At 43.6% G+C, this 14,838-nt stretch overlaps 1 protein-coding gene across 1 annotated transcript in view; it reads left to right on the top strand.

The window, feature by feature from the left end:
• The window catches only part of TMX1 (thioredoxin related transmembrane protein 1), a 29,136-nt gene extending 16,752 nt beyond the window's left edge, over positions 1–12,384 (top strand). The window contains exons 8-9 of the mRNA XM_089665809.1: positions 479–649; positions 2,280–12,384. Of these exons, the coding sequence (XP_089521935.1) occupies positions 479–627 (149 nt within the window). The 3' untranslated portion in view covers positions 628–649; positions 2,280–12,384. The remainder of the gene's footprint in view (positions 1–478; positions 650–2,279) is intronic.
• Positions 12,385–14,838: the final 2,454 nt, after the last annotated feature.

Raw genomic sequence — 14,838 nt, 5'->3', positions numbered from 1 at the left:
TTCACAATACGATTTTAGCAAGTCAGTGTGGATTCTACCTGAATCTAATTTTGTACTTGTGTGCACATACACCTGAAAGGAAAAAAAGAAGGGATATTTTTCTTCTGTCTTGTCTCTCAGAAGTGATGGGACCTCCTCAGAATTTAGTCTGCAGAAGCAGTCAACCAATGTACCGGCAGTGCTGGGCTTTCTTTTAAGTAAGCCCACCATCCTGTGCAAACAGCACATCATTGGAGTTCCTTGTGTTTTTAAATGTGTATTTTTTTTTTTTTCTATAAAGTTATATAAGTTATGGCAAACAATATTTTAAAGATAAGTTGATGAATTCTGTATTTTATTTAATTTTTTTGTAATTAAATAAAATTGGACAATCTCCCATAGTTACCTTTTAATTCTCCATTTCTAGTGACTTTGCTGAATATTGCTCATCAAGTGACCACTTGTATTTACTAATCCTAGTTGCTGTACAATTTTTCAGAAAAACTGAGTCCCGAGGCTGCCAGAATACTAAAACAGATGGAGGAAGAACGGGAGAAGGAGGCAAAGTCTGACTCGGCGGACAATGAGGAATCGCCAGAGAACGATCTCTCCAGGGAGAGTCTCCGGAAACGCACCGCAAAATCCTAAACCCCACCACCCTGTGTAACAGGTATGTTCTTTTCTGTACCTTTCTGGCAGATATATGATCACATGTAGTGTACAGTTGCAAGAAAAAGTATGTGAACCCCTTGGGATTATGTGGAGTTTTGCATGAATTGGGCATAAAATGTGCTCTGAACGTCATCTAAGTCACAACAATAGAAGAACACAGTCTGCTGAACATAATACTACACAAACATTAAATGTTGCCATGGTTTAATTGCACATAATATGTAAACATTCACAGTGCAGGGAGGAAAAAGTATGTGAACCTTTGGACTTAATAACTGGTTGACCCTCCTTTGGCAGCAATAACCTCAACCAAACAGTTCCTGTAGTTGCAGATCAGACCTGCACAACGATCTGGAGTAATTCTGGACCACTCCTCTTCACAAAACTGTTTCAGTGTAGCAATATTCCTGGGATGTCTGGTGTGAATCGCTCTCTTAAGGTCATGCCACAGCATTTCAGTCGGGTTGAGGTCAGGACTCTGACATATTACAGAGGTTGTGTCACAATTCAGGTGTGGCAGCAAAATGCATTTCCAGTTTTAAATGGGTGAAACCTTTAACCACTTCAGCTTTTGTACCTGCACATCCCTTATGGACCAGAGTTACAGTATAACTAAACTACTTTTTTGGGTTTGAGTAGAGTGAAGAGGAATTAGAACACCTATGAGGTTTTTATTGCTGTCTATGCAGGTTAGGGAGATTCAGCCTCTCCATTTGTCCTGTTTTTATAATTATCATTAAAAGCAAAAGAAAATCCCAAATATTTTTTCCCCAGAAAAGTAATAGAGGGGAAATCTTCCAGTGAGGACACTAGTTCTGTTGACCTTGGGGCCTTGCTGGATCCACATGTAAATACAATGTAACAATACATGGACTTGTGGCATTTACTCATTGACACTTGCAGACAATACAATTTTTATTTATTTATTTACTAAATGTAAGTAACTTGTTTTTGTCTTAAGCAGGTCATAGGTCAGACATAAATGAAATAGCAACTACAATGATACAATAGTTTTGTTGCATTGTGTTTACTTACTGCCACTTGCAGACTATCTGCAAGTGTCATTTTACACAGGAACAGCTGCATTTAACAAGGGCTCTTGCTTTGCAAAACAAAAAAAAATAATGGGCTGTCATTTTTACAGCTGGTAAATGTCAGTAATAACAATGGCTGGAGCAGAGATGAACTGAATGTAAGGGATGCATCCTAAAAACTGAAGTTTTTTTTTTTTTTTTTAGGATGTATCCCTTATGTTCAAAATCCTATAGTGGAAAGGGTTGTTTCATGAAATAGGAACCTTTTTAGCTTGAATGCAAAAGCCCAAATCCACCTTCTTTTTTTTTTTTTTTTTTTTTTTCTACTGTTATCCCCTGGGCAAAAACATTTTTAGAGGTTCTAACTTTTTCTGGCTCTACTGAAAATGTTTTTTTGTCTGTTGTGGAGATTTCCCATCCCTTCCTATACTGAAAAGGAAAAGAGCGGAAATCTGATGGTGACAGAGGCTAATACCTGCCCATAAAAAGTTTTTGGCTGGAATTTGGCCATCCAACTACATCTCTTTATACATTTCTCATTGTCATTACATTGACATGACTGTATTGGTGACCTTTTTTATTTTCACTTTCCAGCCAGAAAAGGACATTACTGAAGAACGGTCATGACCACCTACTCCAGATACAGTTCCTCCGAGTGACCTTGGCCCAGAATTCAGTTCTTTGTCTTCCTGGTCAGGCTTGCAGACTTTACCTCTACAAAACAGAGGCCCGGGATGACACAACGCTTGCTAAAAAAAAAAAGATTATTTTGGAGTTTTGCATAGTTTTTATTTTCGATAGACTCATTTCTTTGGTAAAAACACTGTGTTTTATGCAATACTCAACACCTGTGGTAAAGTATTACTGTACATAATGGACTATGTACAATGCTTCCCTCTACCTTTTGCCGATTCTGGCTGCTTTGCTGTTTGTCTGTATAGCTTGTAGACTTAAATTCTCCACTTCTGATATTCCAGAGGTTGTATGCTTGGCAACCAATAACTTGATATAATGTGAACAGCGAGGGGTTCGGAACCCCTCATTAGAAAGTTGTGAATGTTTTTTGGTCGTCTTATAACAATATTTACTCCACTACACCATTGACCTCCTGATTCAATCACTTCCTTTTAGGTTTTGCAACCATTCCTTTTTTTCCCAGCATGGTGGTGTTAATCCCGGATGAGCCCCCAAACTGGAGAACCAGGGTATTCCTTTTCTGCTTGGGTTAATGCTGGGGACCTTCCTGGCATGATTGGCCCCACTGATAGCTGTGTAATCTCTGGCATAGCTCTCGGGTCATTTGGCCACACAAGAACCACCATGTCATGACAGTAAAAGTACCTGGTGGGTGTGGCCGTTTTGTTAAGACAGGGAACAATATGCAGTGTGTATTACCCTTTGCAGCCAATCAGCTGTCATCTTTTGTGTATGTGCGCTTTGTGGTAGTGGGATCTTTGTAGGGTACTCCACTTAAATCTGAATTTACAGTTTTGGCTGGAATGAAGTGCACTTTTAATGCACCTTATCTTTTTATAAAGCCAGGCAAATTTGCAAGTAGAACTTTGTACCTTGTTAAGATCTCTCAAGATGACTCAAAATACTCTGGTCTAGGAGCCTTGATGTGTTCCGTCTGTCTTTTTATGAGAAAAATAGGGACTGCTGATCTCCTGAAAATGCTAGTTGCCTGGCTTTCATGCCAACCTTCCTGCTCCAGTACAGTATAATCATGTTATAATACTTTTGTATTAATATTTGATTACAGCATAGTATAAGATGATCTAGGTTTTCGTTAGCGGTCCTCAGCAATGTTATTAAAATATATTTACAGTTTCGGTTAAAAGCACAAAACACTGCTGGCTATCCAGATTAAGGTAGGATTTGCGCAAGCTGTAAAGTGGAAATTTAATTTCCAAACAATATCACAAAATGGTTCATTTGGGCTCAATTCACAAAGCTTTACACAAGCCTAAAAAACGCTCTGTTCAGCCATCTGACTGTCATTTTCAATTTCTTTGGAATCAACTGTGAAAATAACTGTCACTTTTTTTTTTAAAATGTGTATCCTGGTATGTTAGCTTTGTGAATTGAGCCTCGTATATGTCACTACTGTCTGGTATATTCTTCTCAGCTGCTGCGCATTGTATTCCAAGCCCATTCCAGCCAGTATGCAGCACAGAGGTGCAGTGTGAAAATCAGCTCTTGTGTTAAAGAAGCATCAATGTGCTAAAGTTAAAGCTGAACTCCAGGCCAAGCAAGTATTGTCTACACTTTCCTTCTGTACAGGAACTTCCTGTAATACAGACCGCTCACTGCTGCCCTCTCAACTTGTGCAGGGTGATTGGTCTGGTCTCCGCCCCCTCCTGTAGTTTTCTGCAGGCAGCCTGCTGGGTCCCTCCCACAGCTCTGCTCTGCGCAGGCTGTGTGGCTCCAAAACATTACACTCGCACAGATTGTGATGCGAGTGGTTGAATTAGACTTGTGGACTGCATATCATGAATCCGTGGTGTGCTGGGGACGCGTTCTCCTCTATGTGGATACCTGCCGGTTGTCTGTACAGCGATCTCCTAACCTGAGCTTTTTCTAAGGAGAGCAATGTAATATTATTATTTTTTTTTTTCTTGTAGTCCCCGCTAACTTCCCGCCCTAATAGGAAGTTAAGGAACGTCTCTCCAATGGGGACTGTGTGCAAATAAAAACCCAAGAGAGGTTCTATCCCTTCCCCAGCCTGTTGAAAATTTAAAATGGAAAAAAAAAAAAATTCTGGCTGGGCTTTGAAAAACCAGCGAGGGATGATTTTCCTTTTTGTGTTCCTTCTACTTGCTGGTGGGGATCACACCACACCTGAATTTTGATCAGCCAGTTTTGCATGTAACTTTGTGGGGCTGGTTCACACCATAGAAACAGTCTGGATGTGTTCTGCATGTTTTATTTTTATTTACGCATTTTTGATGCATTCAAGATGCTTTTTTTTTCCTCCTTTTTTGGGTCATTTGGGGTCCAGTGCATTTTTTTTTATGCGTTTTGGAGGTGTTCTGTAGTTTTATGGGGTTTTTTTTTTAACCGCGTTCCAGTACAGTTCTGTGCAGGAAAAATGCAGCCTGTGGTTTTTTTTTTTGTTTTTTTTTCCTCGGGCTTCGGAACTGCAAGCACTGGTGTGAACCTTGCCATTGACAACCATATAACCTACTTTCTGTGTGTTTTTGGATGCAGGAAAAAAAACAAAAACACCGGAACGCATGTAGTGTTAACGCCCTAAGAGACTGTGTCATCAAAAAAGTAGCCGATAAAACCCTTAAATTCGTCAAGTATTAAAAAAAAAAAAAGTATTTCCTTTCCATAAATAATGGATTACTAGATAGTGGAAATAAATAGTGGATTACTAGAGTCCATTCCGTGGCACAGCCCACTCCCTTTTTGGACGTCATAACCCTCCCTGTTCTGGGGGTGTCCTCCACTCCTTTTATGTAGTAGTCTGCCGGAGGAGTGAAGGGGGAACACTAATAGAGCGGCTCTGATTCTGCTGAGGCTGCCGACTTCATTCAAGATGGTGGCACCTAACAGCAGTCTCAGGACATTTCAATGTCTACACAAGAGAGGATTTTGCAAGTAAATATGCAGAAAATGTCAAATACACAAATCTAATTGGAAGATTGTTGTGGAAGCAAATGGTCCAGTGACAGGGTCTCTTTAAACTTTGACATAAATAATGATTTCCTCTTCGGGTTCTTATCATTTCTTCTTAACTCCTCTATAAAATTGAGTCCACTTAGATTCTGGTTCCCTATTATTTCTCTGGATCTCAGCAGCAATAATTTCATGCCCAGTTCCATGACTCCGCCAAGAAAGGGAGTCTTACTCCTGCTTTTAGTATTTTCAGTGATCTAAAATTCTTGGGGAACCCAAAAGTGGGACCTCCTCAGTAATTATAGCAGATTTTTGGCTGTAGAGAGTCCTTGATACTTTTAGGAAGTCAGTGGGCAATTCGGCCTGCCAAATCTGAAACCTTTTTTGGGTGGACTGTCCCTTTTTTATAACTATAATTTGCAAATTGTGTCTTTTTTTTTGTAGTTGTGTTTTTTTTTTATCTTTTTTTTTTTTTAAGCTTTGGGAGTGCTAACTTGAATTACTTATTTGACTGACTTGTGTGAACTGGAAAGGTTGTTTTCAATTTTAAATTTTGGGGCCTCATTCACATTGGCATACAAATCCATACGCATATACCAAATGCATAGGTGTCCATTGCAGGCAGCCTAGTCAGATCAATGACAGGCGGCCAGCTGCACAGATCTCTTTGCGCATCCCAGAGTGTACATCTATGTGAGTCCAACGCACGGATCAAGATGCAGAAAGATTGTGTTCTGATCCATGCATCAGACCTGCACGGATGTACACTCTGGGATGTGCATGCAGATCCATGCAGTCGGCTGCCTGTTATTGATTTGAATAGGCTGCCTGCATGGGTCTACACAGAGCTCCTGTGCAACCCACGTGGGTATATATTGGCATGCCCATGTGAATGAGGCCGAAGACAAATTGGCTCTTTGAATGTGGAATGAGTGTCACCTGACCTAAACTAGTATTTATTTAGTTGTTGTCGTCATATTCAGTGTTTTATAAAGCTTTTGCAGGATTTGTTTTTAAAGTATACTTTCATGGTCACCATTTGGGTACTTTTGGGCATTGGCAGGCACAAGGCAGCTGTAGCGTAAATCTCGCTGTGCCTGGGGAGCCACGAATGTTTTTGGGGAAAATGCCTCATACGTGCATACATTGGTAAACAGCGATCATCTGTGTTCACGCGACTATAAGGCTCCATGCACACTAGTGGGGGTTTTTTAACCACTTGCCCTCCTGAGGATTGGCATGACCAAGCCATTTTTTGCGTTACGGCGCTGCGTTACTTTAATTGACAATTGCGCAGTCATGCAACGCTGCACCCAAATGAAATTTACGTCCTTTTTTTCCCCACAAATTGAGCTTTCTTTTGGTGGTATTTGGTCACCTCTGCGGTTCTTTATTTTTTGTGCTCGAAGCAAAAAAACCCGACAATTTTAGAAAAAACCTATATTTTGGACTTTTTGCTATTAAACATATCCAGTAAAAAATTTTAAAAATCAAATTTAGTCATAAATTTAGGCCAAAATGTATTCTGCTCCATGTCTTTGCTAGAAAAAAAATCCCAATACGTGTACATTGATTTATGTGAAAGTTCTAGTGTTTACAAATGGTGGTATAGACAATGGGATTTTTTTTTTCCACTAGTAATGGTGGCGATCAGCGACTTTTAGCGGGACTGCGGCGGACATTTTGACACTGGGGGGGAACTAACTTAGTGTCACTGACACTTCAGTGACACCAATAGTGATCAGTGCTATATAAAAAAAAAGCACTGACACTGTACTAATGACATGGCAGGAAGGGGTTAATATGAGGGGCGATCAAAGGGTTAACTGTGTGCTGGGAGTGGTTTACTAGGGGGCGGGGTGTGTTCACTGTAAGCACACTGATCAGGATGGCTGTACTGTGCACAGCCATCCCGAGGAGTGTGCTCGAGCTGACAGGGAGGAAGATTGTTTTGTTTACAATCATCTTCCCCGTTGGAGATGCTCGGTAATCTCCGTGCACTGGCGGGTAATTACCGGCCGGGACCCGGTGATTGACATCTGGGGCCACGAATGGTGGTGCGGGTAGGGCACTCGCATGCACCCCCTACCCGCAAATGCAGAACGATGTACATGATTCTGCACATAGGTGCCGCCCTGTAGCAGTATATCTCCTATAGGGTCGTCCTTAAGCGGTTGCTAGGGAAAAAAACACTGGAAAAAACCCTGAATAAAAAAAATACTGGTAATGGCATTTTTTTAGAAGCGTTTAGGAGCATTAGTGTTTTTACAGTACATGTAGGGGACAAAAAGCTTTTTTGAAGCATTCAGCGTTTTTCTGCTGAAAATTGCTGAAGCTTGAAAAACACTACTAGCCTAAAATAGTGTGCATGGACACATAGGAGAACACTATTTTTAGCTTCTAGGACAGGGGTGGGCAAACTTTTTGACTTGAGGGCCGCAATGGGTTCATATATTGGACCCGGGGGCCGGACCAAGAGTAGATGAATGAGCCCCGCCCCCCACTAGCTGCTGGCCGGCCCAGCCACTACCATGCCATCCATAGTAAGTATAGTAATATTCCCCCATAATAAGCATAGTAATTCATCCCCCCTATAGTAATTCATCCCCCCTATAGTAATTCATCCCCCATATAGTAATTCATCCCTCATATAGTAATTCATCCCCCATATAGTAATTCATCCCTCATATAGTAATTCATCCCCCATATAGTAATTAATCCCTCATATAGTAATTCATCCCCCATATAGTAATTCATCCCCCATATAGTAATTAATCCCCCATATAGTAATTCATCCCCCATATAGTAATTCATCCCCCATATAGTAATTCATCCCCCATATAGTAATTCATCCCCCATATAGTAATTCATCCCCCATATAGTAATTCATCCCCCATATAGTATTTCATCCCCCATATAGTAATTCATTCCCCATATAGTAATTCATCCCTCATATAGTAATTCATCCCCCATATAGTAATTCATCCCCCATATAGTAATTCATCCCCCATATAGTAATTCATCCCCCATATAGTAATTCATCCCCCATATAGTAATTCATCCCCCATATAGTAATTCATCCCCCATATAGTAATTCATTCCCCATATAGTATTTCATCCCCCATAGTACTATTCCCCCCCAAGTAGTAAGCCAAGTCCCCCCCCGTGTCAATTTACTTACCTTTGCTCCGCGCGTTCCTCTTGCCGTGTTCCCGCTCCGTTCTGGTCTTCAGGGCGGACTGTGAGAGGAGCCTAGCTCCCCTCACGTTCCTCACGCTGCCCCGCCTACACACATCCTGACAGCCAATGTTTGCCTGCCCTGGCTGTTTTTTTTTTTTTTTATCAAGCTCCGTGGGCCGGAATAAAAGGTCCGCCGGGCCGTATACGGCCTGCGGGCCGTAGTTTGCCCATTGCTGTTCTAGGACCAGAAAAAAAAATGCTGATAACTTTTAGGAGCTTAAAAAAACACTAGTGTTCCTGGAGCCAAATGCCTCATGTATACTGGATGTTGTAAAAACACCAGTAGGGTTAGCTGTAGAATGCCACGTTAAAAACGCAAGTTTTTCTGCATTTGTTTAGTTTTTGTTTTGTTTTTTTTGTTTAGTGTTTTTCTGTGTTTTTAGCAAATCTATATACTCCCGCAAAAGCCTCATGAACGCCGGATAGCCGTGTTTTGCAGCATTAAAGCATTTATAAAGCTGAAAAACTCCCCTTCAAACGCATAGTTCTGTTTTGTTTTTTTGTTTTTTTTACAGTCTGAAAACGCCCCTGCCAAAAAAAGCTGATAAAAGCATGGTGTGCATGGACACATAGGATAGCATGCTGTCTGTGGAAAAAAAATGTCTGACACCCAAAACAGCAGCTGTAAAAACACCCAGTGTGCATGAGGCCTAAGGGCAAGCAGTGTGCTCTTGTATGGCTGGCTGTGCGCACCACTTGGGGCCCCCCAGGTAGGTGAATGCGGTGGGAGTTTTTATGCTAGAGCTCCCTTGCTCCTGCGAATGTCTGTATGCATTTGTTCTAAAGCAGGAAGTTTTCCCGGTGGCAATATCCTGGGAAAGATCAGCCCATTGGCTCTCCAGGCAGTAGTGCCATCACTGCTGCAGGTGAACTGATTGTCTTAGTGTTCAAAAGTGATCATTCGCTTTTAAAAAGGAGATGATCACCTCATTGTTTGTTTTCTGTACATCAGATCGCAGAATGAAGCGGCTATAGGCTGATAATCACTGGCCCCGGGTGATACACAGAGATGAAACAAATCTTACTACACAAGTTGTACCTGTTTATCTGCAGTCTTATCTTCTCTACATCCACTTAAAGTGCAGAATTTACACAGGATTTCTCAGCTTTGAAAAGCAGGGGGCGGGGCAGCTGAAGTTTCAGTAAGGAGAGCTGATTGGAGAAGGGGCACACCCAGGACCGGGGCAAGGGGAGGGCAGGAGGGGCGTTAGTTTATTGCAGGTATGGGGGCACCCTGTGCTGAGTTCCTTCTGTTGCAAGGCTGACAGGAGTAGTGACAGTGGCATCACTACTCCTGTCAGTCTGGCACTGGGAGCAGCAAGGAGAGAGCCAGGAGGAGGTGTGGGTTGCGCATCTCCTAAACAGATCCTCTAAGCTTGCTCATCATGAATGGGGGGGGGGGGGCAGAGTTCACCATCTCTTACACATAGGATAGCATGCTGGGGAGGTTTCTGGCTGTGGGAAAAAATGTCTGACACCCAAAACAGCAGCTGTAAAAATGCCCAATGTGCATGAGACCTTAGAGCAAGCAGTGTGCACTTGTATGGCTGGCTGTGCGCACCACTTGGGGCCCCCCAGGTAGGTGAATGCAGTGGGAGTTTTTATGCTAGAGCTCCCTTGCTCCTGCGAATGTCTGTCTGTATGCATTTTGTTCTAAAGCAGGAAGTTTTCCCGGTGGCAATATTCTGGGAAAGATCAGCCCATTGGCTCTCCAGGCAGTAATGCCATCACTGCTGCAGGCGAACTGATTGTCTTCGTGTTCAAAAGTGATGATTCGCTTTTTAAAAAGGAGATGGTGATCACCTCATTGTTTTCTGTACATCAGATCGCAGAATGAAGCGGCTATAGGCTGCTAATCACAAACGTGATTGAATTAAAATCCTGCGTTCGGTTAAGGGTTTTAGTCGCATGACCGCATTCTCACAAATCGCCCATGTAGCCGTCGCCTAACAGGGACTGGTTAAAGGCCAAATCCCCCAAAAGTAGTATTTCATTTTAAGGGATCCTCCTCACCGTCACTTTGGGGTAACTTCTGTGTTTTTGTGAGCTTTGCTGCAAAACACAGCAACGCATGGTACATATGTTGGTGCAATGCTCTGCCATTCTGAATTTCAACTCCACGCACCTTGACAATGGGCATGGATTGCCATGTGATGCAATGTTCATTTGTCAGCAAGGTGCAGTGGGGTGCCATTTTGAATGAATGGTACCGCATTACACAGACTCCTTTACATGGGCAGCATTTTCAACGAACAGTTGTGGTGAGGTTACGACGGGTGTTCAGAAGAAGTCATATTGCTATACTGAAAAGCAATTCACTGCAAATCTCTTTTCAGAGGTCTGCACACTAGCCTTCATGGTAAAATGCACCATTTTACTGTGCAGGCAGTGGTGCCATCCAGTGCGCTGTGGGGGGGGGGGAAAAAAAGCAAACGTGCTGCATTTTTCGCTCTGCACTGTACTGCACATCATGCCAATTGTTTTCTTTGTACTATAGCCAGTGACTTGTGTTTTATCCAGTGCAGAAAATCACAGGTGACTGTTGATAGTATGAACAAGCCCTTAAAGTGGTTGTAAACCCTCACATATAACCAGTGAATTAACTGGCCTCATGTGATACACAGAGATGAAACAAATCTTCCTACACAAGTTGTACCTGTTTATCTATAGTCTTCTCTTCTCTGCATCCACTTAAAGTGCAGAATTTACACAGGATTTCTCAGCTTTGAAAAGCAGGGGGTGGGGCAGCTGAAGTTATATCAGTGAGGAGTGCTCTGAGAGCTGATTGGAGAGAAGGGGCACACCCAGGGCAGGGGCAAGGGGAGGGCAGGAGGGGCATTAGTTTATTGCAGGTATGGGGGCACCCTGTGCTGAGTTCCTTCTGTTGCAAGGCTGACAGGAGTAGTGACAGCGGCATACCTACTCCTGTCAGCCCGGCACTGGGAACAGCAAAGAGAGAGCCAGGAGGAGGTGTGGGTTGCGCACCTCCTAAACAGATCCTCTAAGCTTGCTCATCATAAATGGGGGGGGGGGGCAGAATTCGCCATCTCTGCCCTGGGCACTGGATGACCTTGTCCTGGCACTGGGCACACCCTCCTTTGCACAGCACACAGGAACAGAGCTGAGGCTGGCAATCACAGGCTGTGTGCTGGAGCGCCCTCCCCAGCACCATTTTTCTCTTGGTGCCAGGAAAACGTGCCAGACAATACCTACAGATTGGAGAGGAGCAAGGCAGGGGACAGATATCACACTTCGTGCTCTGGACTGAGACAAGTACACACTAGAGGGATATGCTTTGTTCATATTTCATGTCTGAGGTTTACAACCACTTTAAGGTTTGTTGCCGTTACCACAACGTGAACGAGCCCTTAAGTGGCTGCTGCCATATTAAATCTCTTGGGGACCACTGAAATCCTCCCCAGCATTTTCCAGTACCATTCCCTGTGGTTTTTACAAAGTATCTGTCATCTTCTTCCAATGCATTTTCCATGACCTGCCATAAACAATGGGGGGGGGGGACACCAACCACACACTGGCTTTGTTGGAGGTAGTGGAGACGCCAAGTGCTGCAAGGAAACCTCCTTAAAGACAATGGAAGCGGTGTCATTGCCCTCCCGGAGTTGATGTGTTGTTGGGGTGTAGTATGTTGTGGGTGGTGTTCTGGGGCGCCTTTTGAGTAGGATGTACTGCAGCTTGTCTGTGTTAATGGGAATATTTTATGTTTTTATTTTATCAGAAAATCTGTACACACTGTGTAAGATAGTTCAACGGAAAATCTTTTGTATTTTTGTAACAGGCTAAAATGCAATGAATAAACCTTTTTGTTTTGCTTTCACGTTTCCTTGTTCTGTTATTTATCTTGCTTTGTAGAAAGAGCTGACATCACAACGAAGTCACCTGGGCACTTACCTTCATTCATCAGCTTCATTGATTGTGATCTGCAGCATTGGCTGAGCTGATGGTATCTGACAGTTGTAGGCTTGTTCTTAAAATGTATTTATCCCAAAAAAAAAAATTTCATTTATTACAGATGCTCATTCGTTAGTTTTGGTGGCTGCATTTTTTTTTTCTGCCGGCGATCCTGCCATTACCACACTTCCTGTCTTTCCTGCGTGTCGACACTTACTTGGGGTGGGGCCTGCTGGCTATGTGAACAGATGCATTGTCTTGCTGCTCCTGATGTTCATCCTGGCTTGATTGGCACAGTTTACTCTCCTCTGTATCTACCTCCCAGACACCTGTTTATAGGAAGTAACAGCGGGTGTGGGGAGAAGAACCTCCACCCTTTATCCCACGGGACTGCTAGAGCATGTTACACGTACATCCTAAATATGGGTGTAACATGCTGTAAATGTGGACTTATCCTTTAAGTTTGTCAGTTAACAGCTAAACATAACTGCATCAGACCACTAGATGGCAGTCATGTCTTTTGAAAACCAAGTGCACTGAATTTGCTCTCCTGTCGTTTGCTACAGGGAGGGACCATGACAGTAAAAGGTCACCTCTTCCTGGTAAAGAATAATAAACATGATTCTATAAATTGTACTTGCTTGCTGTGACTCTGTCACTATGGCAATTAGATTACACTGACACCACTGCCCTTTATCCTACACCTGCCTTCTAACCATTGAAAAAAAGTTGCGAGGGGATACCTACGGCTCCCTTAAAGCGGAACTTCCCCTTTTGGGTGGAGTTACACTTTAAGGCTTCATTCCCTGCTTGGCATGAAGGATTGGCACCTTTGGGGAGGGGGTACCTGATTTTGAAAAGTACTCGCTCCCACTTCTGCTGTGATTACCTAGGTGATCGGAAGCGGACATTCTCTTCCACCCCCCCCCCCACCTCCGCAGTCTTCTGGAACACGTGACAGTTTCCAGAGGACTGCGGGACCATTCACATTGTGCAGCAGGCATCGAGCTGTGAAGCCGCAAGCTGTCACCAATTTGTGCCCACACCTAAAATGCTGGGAATGCCCTCCTTACAGTGGGGGGTCAGTGGGAAGAATGCCCTCCTTACAGTGGGGGGTCAGTGGGAAGAATGCCCTCCTTACAGTGGGGGGTCAGTGGGAAGAATGGCCTCCTTACATTGGGGGGTCAGTGGGAAGAATTCCCTCCTTACGTTGAGGGTCAATGGGAAGAATGCCCTCCTTACAGTGGGGGGTCAGTGGGAAGAATGCCCTCCTTACAGTGGGGGGTCAGTGGGAAGAATGCCCTCCTTACAGTGGGGGGTCAGTGGGAAGAATGGCCTCCTTACATTGGGGGGTCAGTGGGAAGAATGGCCTCCTTACATTGGGGGGGCAGTGGGAAGAATGTCCTCCTTACATTGGGGGGGCAGTGGGAAGAATGTCATCCTTACATTCGGGGGGGGGGGGGGGGGCAGTGGGAAGAATGTCCTTACATTCAGGGGGGGGGTTAGTGGGAAGGATGCTTTTTACGTTGGGGGTCAGTGGGAGGAATGTCTCTTACATTGGGAATCAGTGGGGAAAAATGCCGTACTTACATTGGGGGTCAGTGGGAAGAATGTCCTCACATTTGGGGTCAATGGGAGGAATGTCTTCCTTACATTGGGAATCAGTGGGAATAATGTCCTCCTTACTGTTTGGGTCAGTGTGAAGGATGCTCCTTATATTGGGGGTCAGTGGAAAGAATGTCCTCTTTACATTGGGGGTCAGTGTGAAGAGTGTCCTTACATTGGGAATTGGTGGGAGGAATATCCTCCTTACTTTGGGGGTCAGTGGGAAGGATGATCTTTACCATTGGGGATCAGTGGGAAGGATGATCTTTACCATTGGGGATCAGTGGGAAGAGTGCCCTCCTTTACAGTGGGGTTTAGTGGGAAGAATGTCCTTACAGTTGGGGTTAGTGGGGGGATGGTCCTTACATTGGAGATCAGTGGGAAGAGTGCCCTCCTTACATTGGGGGTCAGTGGAAAGAATGTCTTCCTTACATTGGGAATCAGTGGGAATAATGTCCTCCTTACTGTTGGGGTCAGAGGGAAAAGTGCCCTCTTTACACTGGGGGTCAGAGGGAAGAGTCCCCCTTACATTAGTGGGAAGAATGCTCCTTACATTGGAAGAAAAATGTTTTTAAACTGTAGGCACTGCAATAACCCAGAGTAACCAGGATTATACAGTAAGGACTATGATTTGCTTGCTAGGGACTTGTGTATTGTCATACTGGGAAAATCATCACTTTTCCCTCAAAGTATTTTTAAGCTCCTCCTCCTCAGTAACCCTGTAATTTAGTCATTAGACTGTCATCTTTCAAGTATGACTACAAATCTTTGATCT

Source organism: Staurois parvus, unplaced genomic scaffold (assembly GCF_062004578.1).
Source record: "Staurois parvus isolate SC_StPar_1 unplaced genomic scaffold, SC_StPar_1.0 ptg002360l, whole genome shotgun sequence".
Classification (NCBI taxonomy): Eukaryota; Metazoa; Chordata; class Amphibia; order Anura; family Ranidae; genus Staurois; species Staurois parvus.
This window is presented reverse-complemented; position numbering and strand designations above follow the sequence as displayed.